The sequence below is a fragment of the Gorilla gorilla genome, chromosome 10, assembly GCF_029281585.2.
Source record: "Gorilla gorilla gorilla isolate KB3781 chromosome 10, NHGRI_mGorGor1-v2.1_pri, whole genome shotgun sequence".
NCBI classification, from domain to species: domain Eukaryota; kingdom Metazoa; phylum Chordata; class Mammalia; order Primates; family Hominidae; genus Gorilla; species Gorilla gorilla.
Window position 1 is genome coordinate 39,290,658 of NC_073234.2, and position 14,075 is coordinate 39,304,732.

Consider the following 14,075-nt stretch of genomic DNA (forward strand, 5'->3'; position numbering starts at 1 on the left):
GAATTTTGTGTTATTGGTTCAATGGTTGTCATCTGAAAATGTAATAACATTTATGTCCATATTTCATTTGTGATGAGTTTCTTGTAGTCATTAAATCTTTAAAATTCAAGATCTTCAAGTGTGGTGGCTCACGCCTGTAATCCCAGCACTTTGGGAGGCTGAGGCAGGTAGATCACTTGAGGCCAGGAGTTTGAAACCAGCCTGGGCAACCTGGCAAAACCCCATCTCTACTAAAAATACAAAAATTAGCTGGGTGTGGTGGTGTGCACCTGTAGTCCCAGCTACTCGGGAGGCTGAGGCAGGAGAATTGCTTGAACCTAGGAAATGGAAGTTGCAGTGTCCCGAGATCACACCACTACACTCTAGCCTGTGTGACAGAGTGAGACTCTGTCTCAAAAAAAAAAAAAACAAAAAAAAAAAAACTCATGTAGTTAGAAGGATTTGGATGTGCTAGATGTGAATATTTCATTTATAAGCTCGCTTTCTACTGTCTGTATGAAAACAAATTGATGGTTGAAGAACATGGCTTCAGAAGCAAGAGGAAACAAGACTTTCTTAATTTTATGGCATTTTACAGCTATGGATTTGTTAGCTAAACGAAAATATAGAATGTTTTCCTGCAGAAGTTCCAAAATTAATAAACTTATCACCACTTAATTTTAATAAATTATTAATTAGCTCATAAGACATGTCACTCTCCAAACAATTAAATTGCATTAGAGATTAGAATTTGAAGGGTTTTAAAAAATGTTCCTTTTAAATGAACCCTTTAATTTCAAGATTAAGCAAAATTAAGTATTGAAATTTTTGTGATGCAAAAATACTTAATGATATTTGCTGGAAAAATTCTGTGCCTGTGCAGTCATGCTGGCTGGAATGCCATGGTACTGTCTGAGCACAGAAACCTAAAATTAATCTTGACTTTGCCATACATTATCTTTCTCGTGTGTGTGTGTGTGTGTGTTCTAACTTTGGGAAGGGGAAGGGTAAAACACTTTAAACTTAAATGCCTGTGCTGCATAAGTTAATTATTGTACATTCAATGAGAAATAGTTCCTATTTAATGCTATGCTAGGCAAGTCAACAAACTGGAAGCAAGTTTGTACTCACCAACCTCGAATTCAGCACACATAGACTCAAAACATTTGTATTGTGTACTAAGGCATAGTCAAGATACAAAGACACCTAATTTGCCTTAGCAGCATGCCATGTGTGAGGGCTATTTCATCTCACTGGAGACAATCCCTACTCTTGCCATTCTACAAAATGATTCATTTTCATCTGTATAGTCGTGGCATAGGAAGACCTCAGTACCATGTGGGTCCACTTGGTTCATGGCCTGTCATTTTATGATTGCAGATAACTAAAACTATTCTAAGTATCCACCATATAATCAAAAATGTAATAAAAAATAAGGGGATACTAACACGAATTTTGAAGTTAAACAGACCTAAAGTCAAATTTTGGCTCTACCACTTACCAACTGTGCAATGCTATTCAAGTATTTCTGAACATGAGATTTCTGAACATGAGTTTTCTTATCTATAATATATAGATGAGATAATAACACCTACCTATAATATAACACCTACCTCAAAGGTGTTTTCTTATCTATAATATATAGATAAGATAACACCTGCCTATAGTATAATAACATCTACCTCAAAGGCTTAATGCAAAGATGAAATGGAGGAGGAATACAAGATATGTAAAATGTGTGGTACACAGAAGGGAACAATACCAAAGTAATAGTGAAATCTTCTGGTGAGCATTTAGGATATCCGTAGGATGTTTTTCAGATTCTGGTCTCTATTCTTTGTCTTACTCTGTCCCCGATCTGTATTGCCTGCTTTTGTTTTCCATGATACTATAAACTGGATATGGCACTTCCTGCCATCAGAAGCAGTATCTTGGATTAGTTTGTTTTAGCTCTTGCTCTGTCCTCTGTGCTGCTCAGTTGGAAGAGATTTTAAAGGTTTCACTGGCTTTAGATGGGAACAGGAACATTTTTTAGGTTGATGGGCTTCCCCTATCATTTAAGAGCTAACTAAACAGTTCTCATTGCAAAAGAATAAGTCATCCTAGGATTAAAGTAAACTTTGTCAGTTGATCAGGGTATCAGTTTTCTTTATTTACTTTGCTCCATCTTATTTGGATCATTTGGTATTTTGATCTTTGGAATGGATTATTATTTATTTATTTTAGACAAGGTCTCACTCTGTCACTCAGGCGGAAGTGCAGTGGTGTGATCACGGCTTACTTCAGCCTCAACTTCCCAGGCTCAGATGATTCTTCTACCTCAGCCTCCCAAGTAGCTGGCTGGGACTACAGGTGCACATCACCTCACCCTGCTAATTTTTTGTATTTTTTGTAGAGATGGGATTTTGCCATGTTGCCCAGGTTGGTCTTGACTCCTGGGCTCAAGTGATCTGCCCACTTCAGCCTCCCAAAGTGCTGGAATTACAGGCATGAGACATCATGCCTGGCCTGGAATGGATTATTATTATTATTATTTTTTGAGACGAAGTCTCGCTCTGTCACCCAGGTTGGAGTGCAGTGGTGCGATCTTGGCTCACTGCAACCTCTGCCTCCTGGGTTCACGCCATTCTCCTGCCTTGGCCTCCTCGGTAGCTGGGACTACAGGTGCCCACCACTATGCCCGGCTAATTTTTTTATTTTTATTTTTAGTAGAGACGGGGTTTCACCGTGTTAGCCGGGTTGGTCTCGATCTCCTGACCTTGTGATCCGCCCGCCTCGGCCTTCCAAAGTACTGGGATTACAGGCGTGAGCCACCGCGCCCGGCCAGGAATGGATTATTTTAACACAGAAGGTGCAAGATTTTTGCTCAAGGATGTTGGTCCTCATGCCCATTTTACATTTTACTTTACCTATCTTTCTCTGGATATGCAACTGTGTCTAAGCCAGGATGCTTGGAGAAAAATGAGTGTGAAAAAATAGTACCTGAAATGTAATGTAAGAAGTTTAGTTGCCTTGTTTATGAATATGCTATTAATTTTTTATAAATATTAGTGCAGTGAAGTGTATTGCATAATAAAACATCAAGAACTAATGTTCTAGGCATCATCAAAAAGAACACAGCCAAAACACACCTGTATTTCCCCTATCCTCACAAGTTTGCTTTTTCTAGTCTTTTTCATCTCAGGATGACACTATCATCCACCCAGTTGTTCAAGCCAAGTATCTAGCCTTATTCTCCACATTTATCCTGTCAGCCAGGTATGATTAAACTAATATTCAAAAGCTATCTCAAATTGTCTCCTCTCCTCTAACATCATGGCTCAGGTCTACAACTCTCTTTAGAGTCCTCCCATAGATTATTATGTCCCAACAGTACCTCCCTCCATGGAGAAGTTGAAGTAATTTTTGAAAAATTTTTATTTTGTAAAGACAGAGTCACCCTATGTTGCCCAGGCTAGTGTCCTGCTCCTGGCCTCAAATAATCCTCCTGTCTCGGCCTCCCAAAGTGCTTGGAGTAATGTTTTAAAAGTGCGAATGAGACCATGTTGCTCTCCTGCTTGAACTCCCTCAAAGCTTCCCATCTCACCTAGAAGAAAAATCACTCTCCTCACTCAGGCTTACAAAGTCCTACAAGATCATTCACCTGTCTCCTCTTTGAGCTTATTTTGTGATCCTTTTCTCACCCCCGCTTCCTGTGCTCTAGCCACATGCTGACCTTCCCGGGTCTTGGAGAGCTGTTCCTTCTTAGCATTCCGATTTCAGCCTAAATGCCACCTTTCTAGAGAGGTCTTTTCTATTGCTTTCCATCACATTGTTGCATTTAGTCTTTCTGTAGCACTTATACCCTCTGATCACTAGGCTCTCAGCTTCACGAGAGGAACTCCACAGGTTCTCTTCATCACTGTATTCACAGTACTCAGAACTGTGTCTGCAAGAGGTTTAATACGTTATTTGTTGAAAGATGTCTTTTGCTTTTTACTTAAGTAGCATTATTTGCAGTTTGCATCTTAAACAGGACTTAACTTCACATTAATAATGTAAGGGCATTAAGTGATGGTGGGTTGTGCCAATTTATTTCGTGTGTTCAGATTTGATAATTCTATCTGAAATTTGGTGCAGCTGAAACATTCATGTTTTATAACCAAAAGCTGAATAATAAGAATATGATAAACCAGACACTGTCCCCTGCAATGATGAATGTGAAAAACAGAAAAGAGAAAAAATAATAATCAAGAGTGTAGTGACAGCTTATAATATACTAAGATGATATTCATGATTATTTAGCCTTTAGGTAAAGTATTCGGAGTCCAAGGCAGTTAGGAGGCTTTTCTGTGGAAAGCTGGGATGCTATTTTTTTTGAAGTGCAAATGATTTCTGAATTTGTTATCAGATCACTCTGAACTCATTGGATAATTACAATTGATTTTTCTTTTACTCTAGGTATAGCCCTAACTACTAGCAGAGGCAAGAGAATAGAGCTATGCCGCTTCCTCCATCAGTAAGGGAGCACTCAATGTAAACTCCCTAGGAAAGAGCTGCTAACAAGTCTTTGTGTTTCAATTAAACCAAGGAAAGTGAAGTATCAGGTTGTTGACTATAATTGCTTTTATGGTTATTGCTCTTAGCTGGTATATTTTAATGCCGTTTTTCACTATGTGTCTCATGAGCTTTGTAGCATATTCTCTCTCACATACACACACACAGACTTTTCTTGTCTGTATAGAAAAAATAGTATTACTTGAGGTTTGCTTAAAAATGTTGCCAATTGTGCCAGTATTAGAAAGAGATTAAGATATCTCTGCAGTCCATTGCTATTATTACACCTCATTCAAGACATTTTTTAACCTCAAATTCCCCAATAATGTTCTAAAAATAAAGCAGCACAAGAAACAAATATCTTAAAGAGGAAACTGCCTTCTGTGTCTTTGGAATTTCCTGTAGTTCCTTGCTGAGAGCTGGTCTCACACAGCTCTGGGAGGAATGAATGAATGGATGAATTAATATTACTCCCAAAACTTGCATGCAAGTGTATAAATGTCTTCAGGAAGTAAGACCACCTTGCAACATTATAAATTTTAGGAAGAACTTGACATATATACATTGGCTATAACAAACATCGTATTTAATCTAAATAAAAGTGTTATTTTAAAATGGGTTAGCAAATCTTTTTAGTGTTAATGATGCATGCCATGATTATGCACATTGAAGTGAAGCAGTGTGCTTGGTCACTATTGTGTTGTTCTTGTCATGTGAAAGAACTAAAATTCAAACAACCAAAGGGGACAGTTGAGTCCTGTGTAACAATATATTATGTGTTTTCTTTTTTCAAGTATAAAAAATGAGCACTTGGACTCTATGTATGTAAGGAACTTATATGTTTTCTGGTTCTTATGAACTGCTCAACCTTTGTTAGCTAGTGTTTTTATAAGGTTTAAGGCATTTCTTGTCCATTTTTCACGTACCATTGGGAGTTGTTCATGCTATTGAAATACAGTTTGACTGTACTCCTGGTGTACGTAGCATCTGAAAGTGTCTATCTATCCAGGAAGTAGCTTAAGCCCTAGAAAGCTGTAGTTCAGCATGCTCTTAATTTTGGTAATTCATTATGTGGTGTGTATAGGGCAGAGGATTAGATGTCATCCCTATCCCCTTGGACTCATAGTAAGAGCATCAGATTAGTGATTTCCAGAAAATAAACAAAACACACCTTTAAAGAAACCTCTGTTTTGATTCTTTCCTGCCCCTATGCCATTAGGGATTTGCTGTTAGGGTCACAGATAAACTAAAAAGGTTAATAGGCTGCCATGGAGCAGTGAGAAAGGAGTCAGCCTGGAGAACAACAGACTAGTGTGGAGCCCAGAAGCCATTTAATGATGGCTTCCATAGATCACATAAATAAATCCTCTCTGTGGAAATTGCAGCACAAAAATTGCTCTGCTTTTGTGATTGAGGTTTTCAAGCTGGCTTTCTTTATTTCTAGAGAGGATATGCTTTATGATGTCCCCACACAGGAAACTTTAAGAACATGAGAAAATTTGTGACATTCAGACCTCATAGTTTAGGAGTCACATCTTTCTATTTGTGTTGGCATTGATGTTGGTAACACTGATGCATTCAGTTAATATGAATTCATAGTTTCTACTTGTAAATGATTGTCTATGATTATAAATATTTCTGATGGATGTAATCATGTAGTCTGTTTGTTCTTATTTCCCAGTGATTCTTGACAATGGCCAAGTATTACAAGACATCTGAATCCTTTATATGAAGTCAAAAATAATTTTAGGCTTGGTAAAGGAGAAATCTTCTAAATTGGTTTTTTGAATTATATTTGTAAATTTTGAATAATATTTTGTAAATTTTCCATTGTCATGTTCTAATAGAATGTGAGCCCCTCTGATGATTTGACTGGCATGATAGATGAGCCCCTTGCTTAACTATTGTAAGACCTATTTCAAAGAGACAGGTAGAAGATTTGCTGATTGTTCTTTGGGTACCAGCAGAAAAAATAGCTTAAATTTTCTAATGTTTAGCATTTCAAAAGAGAGCAGAGGTGAGTTATAAAAAGAGAATGAATACCATCTCATCTTGTTCTCTCAGAACTCCATCCTCAAGACACCAATGTGGCTGATTTGCCTAGGTAGCTGAGGGTGTGCTATAGGAACTGAACAGAGGTTCACAGAGAGCGAAAGTCACCTTATGTGGGGGTATTTGTAGTTTAAACTTTCTTGAAGATTAACTTTGTATAGCTAGTTCATGCCTTTCATATCTATGAGAACATTCATCACAACATTTCCTGTATTTAAAAAATAGAGATCTGTTCTGATTTGTGTTAGAGTTTGTATTTTCAAAGTGAGGAAGGTAAATAAGCTTTTTTAAAATTTTTATTTAATTTTTTTTTTTGTAAAAGGAATTGTAGACCAGTGACTACAGAATTGCGTTATTGTGGAATTGTGGAATGCAGTTTGTGGACATGAAGATCTGACACTAAGAATTTTCCTTTTTTTAGAAGAATCTGAAAAAAAAAGTAAAAACAAAAATTATTAAAAGGAAAGAAAAGGAAAGTAATAGACACATACTCAAGTTGAAATAAATGCAGTAAACAAATAATATACAAATGCAAATCTAATTGTGAAGTCTGATGTTTTATTAGTTTTTTCAATGATATCTGGATATTTAAAAGTCACCTGAATATTTCTTGAAAGTTCATTTTGATATTGTAAGGACAGTGAAATTCTGTCTGATACTTTAGCATTAAAAAATTGGGCTACTATGCTACAGAAGTATAGTAACTAAAATGGCATGGTACTGGCATAAAAACAGACATAGATCCGTGGAACAGAAAAGATAACCCAGAGATAAATCCATACATCTACAGTGAACTCATTTTTTGACAGAGGTGCCAAGAATATACATTGGAGAAAGGATCTTCTCTTCAATAAGTGGTGCTGAGAAAACTGGATATCCATGTGCAGAAGAATGAAACTTACCTCTATCTCTCTTCATACACAAAAACCAAATAAAAGTGGATTAAAGACTTAAATCTAAGACCTCAAACATTGAAACTACTAAAAGAAAACATAGGGGAAACTCTCCAGGACATGGGACTGGACAAACATTTCTTGAGTAATACCCCACAGGCACAGGCAACCAAAGCAAAAATGAACAAATCGGATCACATCAAGTTAGAAAGCACAGCAAAGGAAACAATCAACAAAGTGAAGATACAACTCAAAGAATGGGAGAAAATATTTGCAAACTACCCCTCTGACAAGGGATTAATAACCAGAATACATAAAGAGCTCAAACAACTCTATAGGAAAAAATCAAATAACCCAATTAAAAAATGAGCAAAGGATTTGAATAGACATTTTTCAAAGGAAGACATACAAATGGCAAACAGGCATATGAAAAGGTGCTCAACATCACTGATCTTCAGATAAATGCATATCAAAACTACAATGAAATATTATCTCATCCCAGTTAAAATGGCTTTTATCCAAAAGACAGGCAATAACAAATGCTGGGGAGGATGTGGAGAAAAGGGAACCCTCTACACTGTTGGTCGGAATGTAAATTAGTACAACAAATCAGTTTTATTTATTTGTTTTTATTTATTTTTAGAATGAGAGCAAAATGAAGGTATTTTCAGACAAAGAGAGAGCTTGCCATTGGCTGATCCTTCATTAAAGGAAATTATAAATAATGAATTCAGAAGTGATTCCTTAAGTGAGATCTGAATGCAAGAGGGAATGGTGAGCGAAGAAAATCAGAAACCTGTGGTTACAGCTGAACTGATACCCACCACATGAATCAATAACAACAATGTCTAATTAGTGTGGTTAAAATGATAGAACTTAAATATATGGCAATTGCAAATAATTGAGTGTGAAGTATTAAGGATTTAAAGTGGCCTAAATTCCTATCTTTTTTGAAAGAAAGGTAATGATACTGATTAATTTTAGACTTTACCTTCTTAAGTATGCATAGTAAAATTTCACAGAAAAGGAACTCAAGGAAAAGAGACAAGAGTACATAATTTCCAAACTGAGTAAAGTAAAACAAATTGAATGACAAAGTAATTTAATAATTTAAAATAAAGCAAAAAATAAGAAAAACAAACAGTATAGAAAATGAGAGAAAAATAGAAAGCACAACATAATACAGTAGGAATAAACCCTCATATAATCATAATTAGAAAGAAAACACAGTTTTAGGAGATGGATCATCAAAATCAAAATTTGGTTTCTTGAGAAGACTAACATAACATCTTGTGAGATGGATCAGAAGAAGAAGAGAAAAAAGCAATCAAGAAAAAATACTAAGAATTAAAAGAAGGGACAAAACTGAGATATTAACAAGATCAGAAACATTCTGTGAATAATTTAATGGTAATAAGTTTGAGAACTTAAACAAAAGGGGGAAAATTTTGAAAATCACCTCCTACCAAAATTCAAGAAGAAATAGAAAACTTGAAACATTTTATGAGCATTGAAAAAATTAAATCAGTAAAAATCTTCCCACAAATTAAACACTAGCCTTAGATGGTATTATGGGTAAGTTCATCCCAACCTTGAAAAACAAATGATTTCAGTATTCCACCAAAAACGTTTCCAGGGAATAGCACTGAGAGGTACGTATACTCTTGACACCAAACTTAGAAAAGGACAGCATGAGAGACTAAAAACTACAGGCCTTTCTCTCTCAAGAGCATAGATAGAAAAACTTAAGCAAAATACTAGCTAACTTTATCCTAACGACAGATTAGAAGCGCTTTCGGGCCCCCATCTTTTTTTGTTGTTGTTGTTATTGTTACGCTTGATGTAGGCAGCACCCATTTCTCCTCCTAGTGAATGCAGTAGTTGGTGTGTCCAAAATGGTTTTTGATTTTCATTTTCATGGTCAAAACATAGGTGATCTCCCTGTTTTTGGGATATCTTTGAGGAAGGACTTGCTTATTCCTAGGTGTTAAGATTGAGTCAGAGCAGACCCAAGTGTCCCGTGGTGGCCTTAGCTCAGCGTTAGAAAGTTGCAAAATGCAGAGATGGGACACCAGAAGAGTAGGCATGTTGTGTGGGAAGTGGGGTTGCTGGGGGAGCCCATGGACCTCAGGCCTCCAGGTCACTGCAAGTTCTAGAACAATTTCTTTCACCAAAACACTATCACTGACTGGTTATACCATGTGCAAACACTACTACTAATTTAAATTTAATTATTATTATATGCCACACTGGTGGTTGTAAACATCAGTTGAACTTTTCAATGTCTAAATATTGTGGTTAGTTGTTTTTATGTAATCATATTCTATTCATACTTTCAAAAATTAGAGGAAATATTGGTTACTATAATAGCATTTTGCTAAATTGAAGAAGGGAGTGTTTTAAATATCTGGCGATGTAGCAAGCTATTGTGTGGGTTGCCTTGTCCTACTCAACTTCAAATATTCACCACCCCCTCATAATAAAAGCATTATAGGAGATAAATAAAAAAAGAAAAGTATAATTTCCATTTTTCAAAAATCTAAGTCATAATATCAGGAATGAATTTGGCCTTTAATGCAGAAAACAATTTTTCTATATTTGTTAGAACTTTAGATATTGTGGGCATATACTGAAATCCTGATTTTGAGTGGGAAGTGAACTACATAGAAGCAAGAGTTAAGAATTTTGCATTTTAGTTTTATACTTACATTTATGTATGATAGCTCTCTATTGACTTTCAGAGGTTTTTGACAGTAACCTATAATAAGAAATGGATTTTAATTGTAATCCAACATACACACACACTCATGTAACTAAAAATATACTTTATGAAAAGATACTTTTATTATAGATACGATGTGTTCTAGTATCTCTATTCTTTTGTATTTTTTTCTAGTCTATCATTTTACTAAAAAATTGCAAGTTGTGAGCCACTGTATTGATTCTGGGGATTTATAAATAGGTTATAACCTGAACTTTGAAAAAGGCGATCTAAAATATAACCAGATAGCTAATATCTTTTTAGATGACTGTTGATTTTTATTATTAGAAATTATTTAGGTATAGTTATCTAAAATCATTACCGTTTTTTTCAGTCTTTCTAGTTTGTCATTGAAATGGTGGCACAATAGTAATTGTGACCTGCATAACACACATAATCATCTTTGATAAGTTTAATTCTGCTGCTGAAGATCAAAATTAATACCAGTGGAGACAATGTAGAAATATTTATATTTATCATTGTAATAAGTTGACTAAATGGTATGAGAAAATATCACATGGAGAGACTCTTTTCTACTTCAAGGGTTTATTTTTTTAGTATTCTGAAGTATATGGGCTAAATATTGACTGCTATAGTTATCTTAGTCTGTTTGGGATTTTGTAACAAAATACAAATGACCGTGTTGTTTATAAAGGACAGAAATTTATTTCTCACAGTTCTGAAGGCTGAGAAGTCCAAGATCAAGGTGCTGGCAGATTCAGTATATGGTGGGGGACTGCTTCCTGGAGTCCTCACATGGTGGAAGTGGGGAGGGAGCTCTCTGGGACCTCTTTTATGAGGGCATTGATCCCATCCATGAGGAATCCACTCTGATGACTTAATCAGCCTCAAAGGCCCCACCTCCTAATACTATCACATTGACCATTAGAATTTAACACATGAATTTTTGGAGGGACACAAACATTGTCTATAGCAATAGTGATCTAGAAAAACCTACTATACGTATGAGACTAATTTCTGTCCTTTAATCTTATTTAGAAGATAAAAAAATACTGTTTTAAAAATAAGATTCTGTGATGAAATCATGTTTGCATACTTTAAATTGTGACACTGTTTTATAATTCTATATTCCTGAAATCACCAATAAATGCAAGTCCAGAAAACAATGCATTTTAAAATGCCATGAAATGTACCCAAGCGTTATATATTTAGAACACAGCTTTAAAGAAGAGCATATTGTTTTATGTAAAGTAGCAGCTTTAACATTTCAAGTATCTGGAAGAGCTTTATGGAACAAAGCATTAAGTATGAACTGATCCATTTTTATTCAAAGTTTATGAGGTTCTAGAAGTACCATTATATTGCTTTTGCTTTAAAATGTAATTCACATTAAAATATACCTTCCCTTTCTGTTTAAAAATAAGTTACAGTTCACTAAAGCTTAAAGTATCTTGTACTTTTTATCCATTTTCTTCAGGCCGAAGATATTGAGGTGAACTCTGAGGTTGTGTATGATCTCAGACTTAGATTCGAGTGTCCTGGAACTTTAATTTTGAAATGTTTCTTTGTTGGCAATACAATGGGTAAGTCTTTACATTGAATCTAGGGCATTAATGGTGAAAAGGGCTGAAAAGACTAAAAACTTTTCAGTATCACGTCCATATTTGAATTTGTACACACATAGACAGGCTTTCTGTATTTAAGTTACAGTTGCTAACCATAGAATCTGTTACTGTATGTAATTTTTTTGATTTCTGATCTGCTTAATGCTGCTGATACAAAACATTGCTTTGGTATCCTGCCTGCAGCAGCATCCACTGTTAGTCACTGGAAGTACACAGCTGTATCATGTATGCTGAGTTTAGCTCTAGTGTGTTTCTCCTGTCTGAACTACTTGACCCCAATTCTCCTTTTTATGTAGCTATAGCCTCTAGTCTCTGTTATTTATGAGATCAAATTGTACTAAATAATAAAATCACATTTAACCAAGAAAAATGAACATATTACTAATGGCTGACATTTATTCAACATTTTCTATGTATTCAGCTCTGTTTATAGTGGATTATAAATATTATCTCATGTAAGTGGCACATCAAGCCTGTGAGTTAGGTTCTAATACTATTTCCAGTTTATGAAACTCAGAGCCAGGTTAAATAACTTGCCCAGTCATTCAGCTGCTAAGCAATAGAACCAGGTTTCAAATTAGGGAATTTCATTCCACTATGTTGTGCAGCTCCTCAACTTGTAAAGGAGTGAAAAGGGGTAGAGAGTCCTCTTCAACATTTTTCTAATGAATTGGGTTATTAAAACACATTTTGTTGGCAGTCTAGAAGCTTTGTGTTATTTTTGGCTAAAATAAGTTTTTAGTAAACAATACATATTTCAAACAGAATTGCATTAAATAGCTTAAGTTACAAAATTTTCAATTTGTTAATGGTTGGTGTTATTTCAAAGTTAAAGCAGCATTTATTATATTCATATAACAATTTTACATACTCTCTATGTTAGTTTTTGTATTTAGGGTCTTTTCTTTTTTTATATGCATAAAGGTGCTCTTTCAAAGTCACAATGAAAGGAAATAAGACTATTTTTAAAAACATACCAGAATATTAAATATATGTATTTAGAGCAGCATCTTATGCTAACAAAACAAGTAAAAATATACTACTGAGAAAATATTACTCTGGGTTGTAGTAATATACATGAAACTTGGAGAAAGGAAAATTATTACTTGGAGAAAATGTACTGATTGCTTTTTTATATACTTTCACAATTTTGATTTGGATGACAATGAATTAAATTAACTCTCATTTTGGAAGTCTTTATGGTACCATCAAAAATTGGTTTGCTGGTCCCAGGAAATTAAATTTTGAATCTTTGCAATCTTTTGGCTGAATGCTCCATTCAGAAATTTCTGTGCAATAAAAACAACAACAACCCACTAACCTTTTCACCTTTTCTTCCCATCACCTTTTAGCCAGTGCTAGTTTAATTTAATTTATGAAAAGGTCAGAATGAACTGACTTCTCAGTAAAGATTCAAATAAATAACTAAATAACTTTTAAAGAAATGATCTTACTGATTTTAAACTTGCACTCTTTATTTAGCAAACAATAAATATCGGTGCTTGGATACAGTCTTCGTTTGTGGCTAATATCTCCACAAATCTAAGAATCTCTTAGATTCTACTTTTGCATTTATGCTGCGGCTCAGACCCTGAAGTTCTAGAATAATTAGAATTTAGGTAGAGCAGCTTTCATCATTCCAATGGAATCAATGGTGTCAATTGTGTATACTGGGGACCTACTTGCTTCTTATTGATTGCCAGGTGCTAGGAAAACAGAGTGAAGGTGAGCAAGCAGAGGATTATTTCAAAATAAAATACTAAAATATAAAAGTGTCTAATTACTAATTGCTTAGAGCACAAAGAGAAGAGGGTTGGCTGAGTGCAATGCAGTGGCTCACGCTTGTATTTCCAGCACTTTGGGAGGCCAAGGCGGGCAGATCACCTGAGGCCAGGAGTTCAAGACCAGCCTGGGGAACATAGTGAGACTCCATCTGTACAACAACAAAAAAATTAGCTGGGCATGGTGGCGTGAACCTGTAGTCCTAGCTACTTGAGAGGCTAAGGCTGGAGGATCACTTGAGCCTGGGATTGAGACTGCAGTGAGTTGTGATCATGCCACTGCCTTCCAGTCCCTGGGAAACAGAGTAAGTCTCTCTCCCTCTCTGTCTCACACACACACACACATGCACACACGCACGCATGCACACATGCACACACACAAAAGGAGGAGAAGGTAAAATGAGAAGAGACATTGGTAGATGTCAGAGGCATCCATGAAAATGTTTGAGTCATCTCAATTTTTATAATTGAAATTGGAGTTGGAGTG

General features: G+C 35.5%; 1 protein-coding gene across 7 annotated transcripts in view; it reads left to right on the forward strand.

The window, feature by feature from the left end:
• TAFA2 (TAFA chemokine like family member 2) overlaps positions 1-14,075 on the forward strand; it is a 537,284-nt gene that overhangs the window by 185,764 nt on the left and 337,445 nt on the right. For 2 of the 7 annotated variants that reach the window (XM_055358109.2, XM_063693860.1), the window contains exon 3: positions 11,660-11,765. The exons of the other annotated variants lie outside the window; for them this stretch is intronic. In XM_055358109.2, coding sequence (XP_055214084.1) covers positions 11,740-11,765 — 26 coding nt within the window. In that variant the 5' untranslated portion in view covers positions 11,660-11,739. The remainder of the gene's footprint in view (positions 1-11,659; positions 11,766-14,075) is intronic. 7 annotated transcript variants of the gene reach the window in all.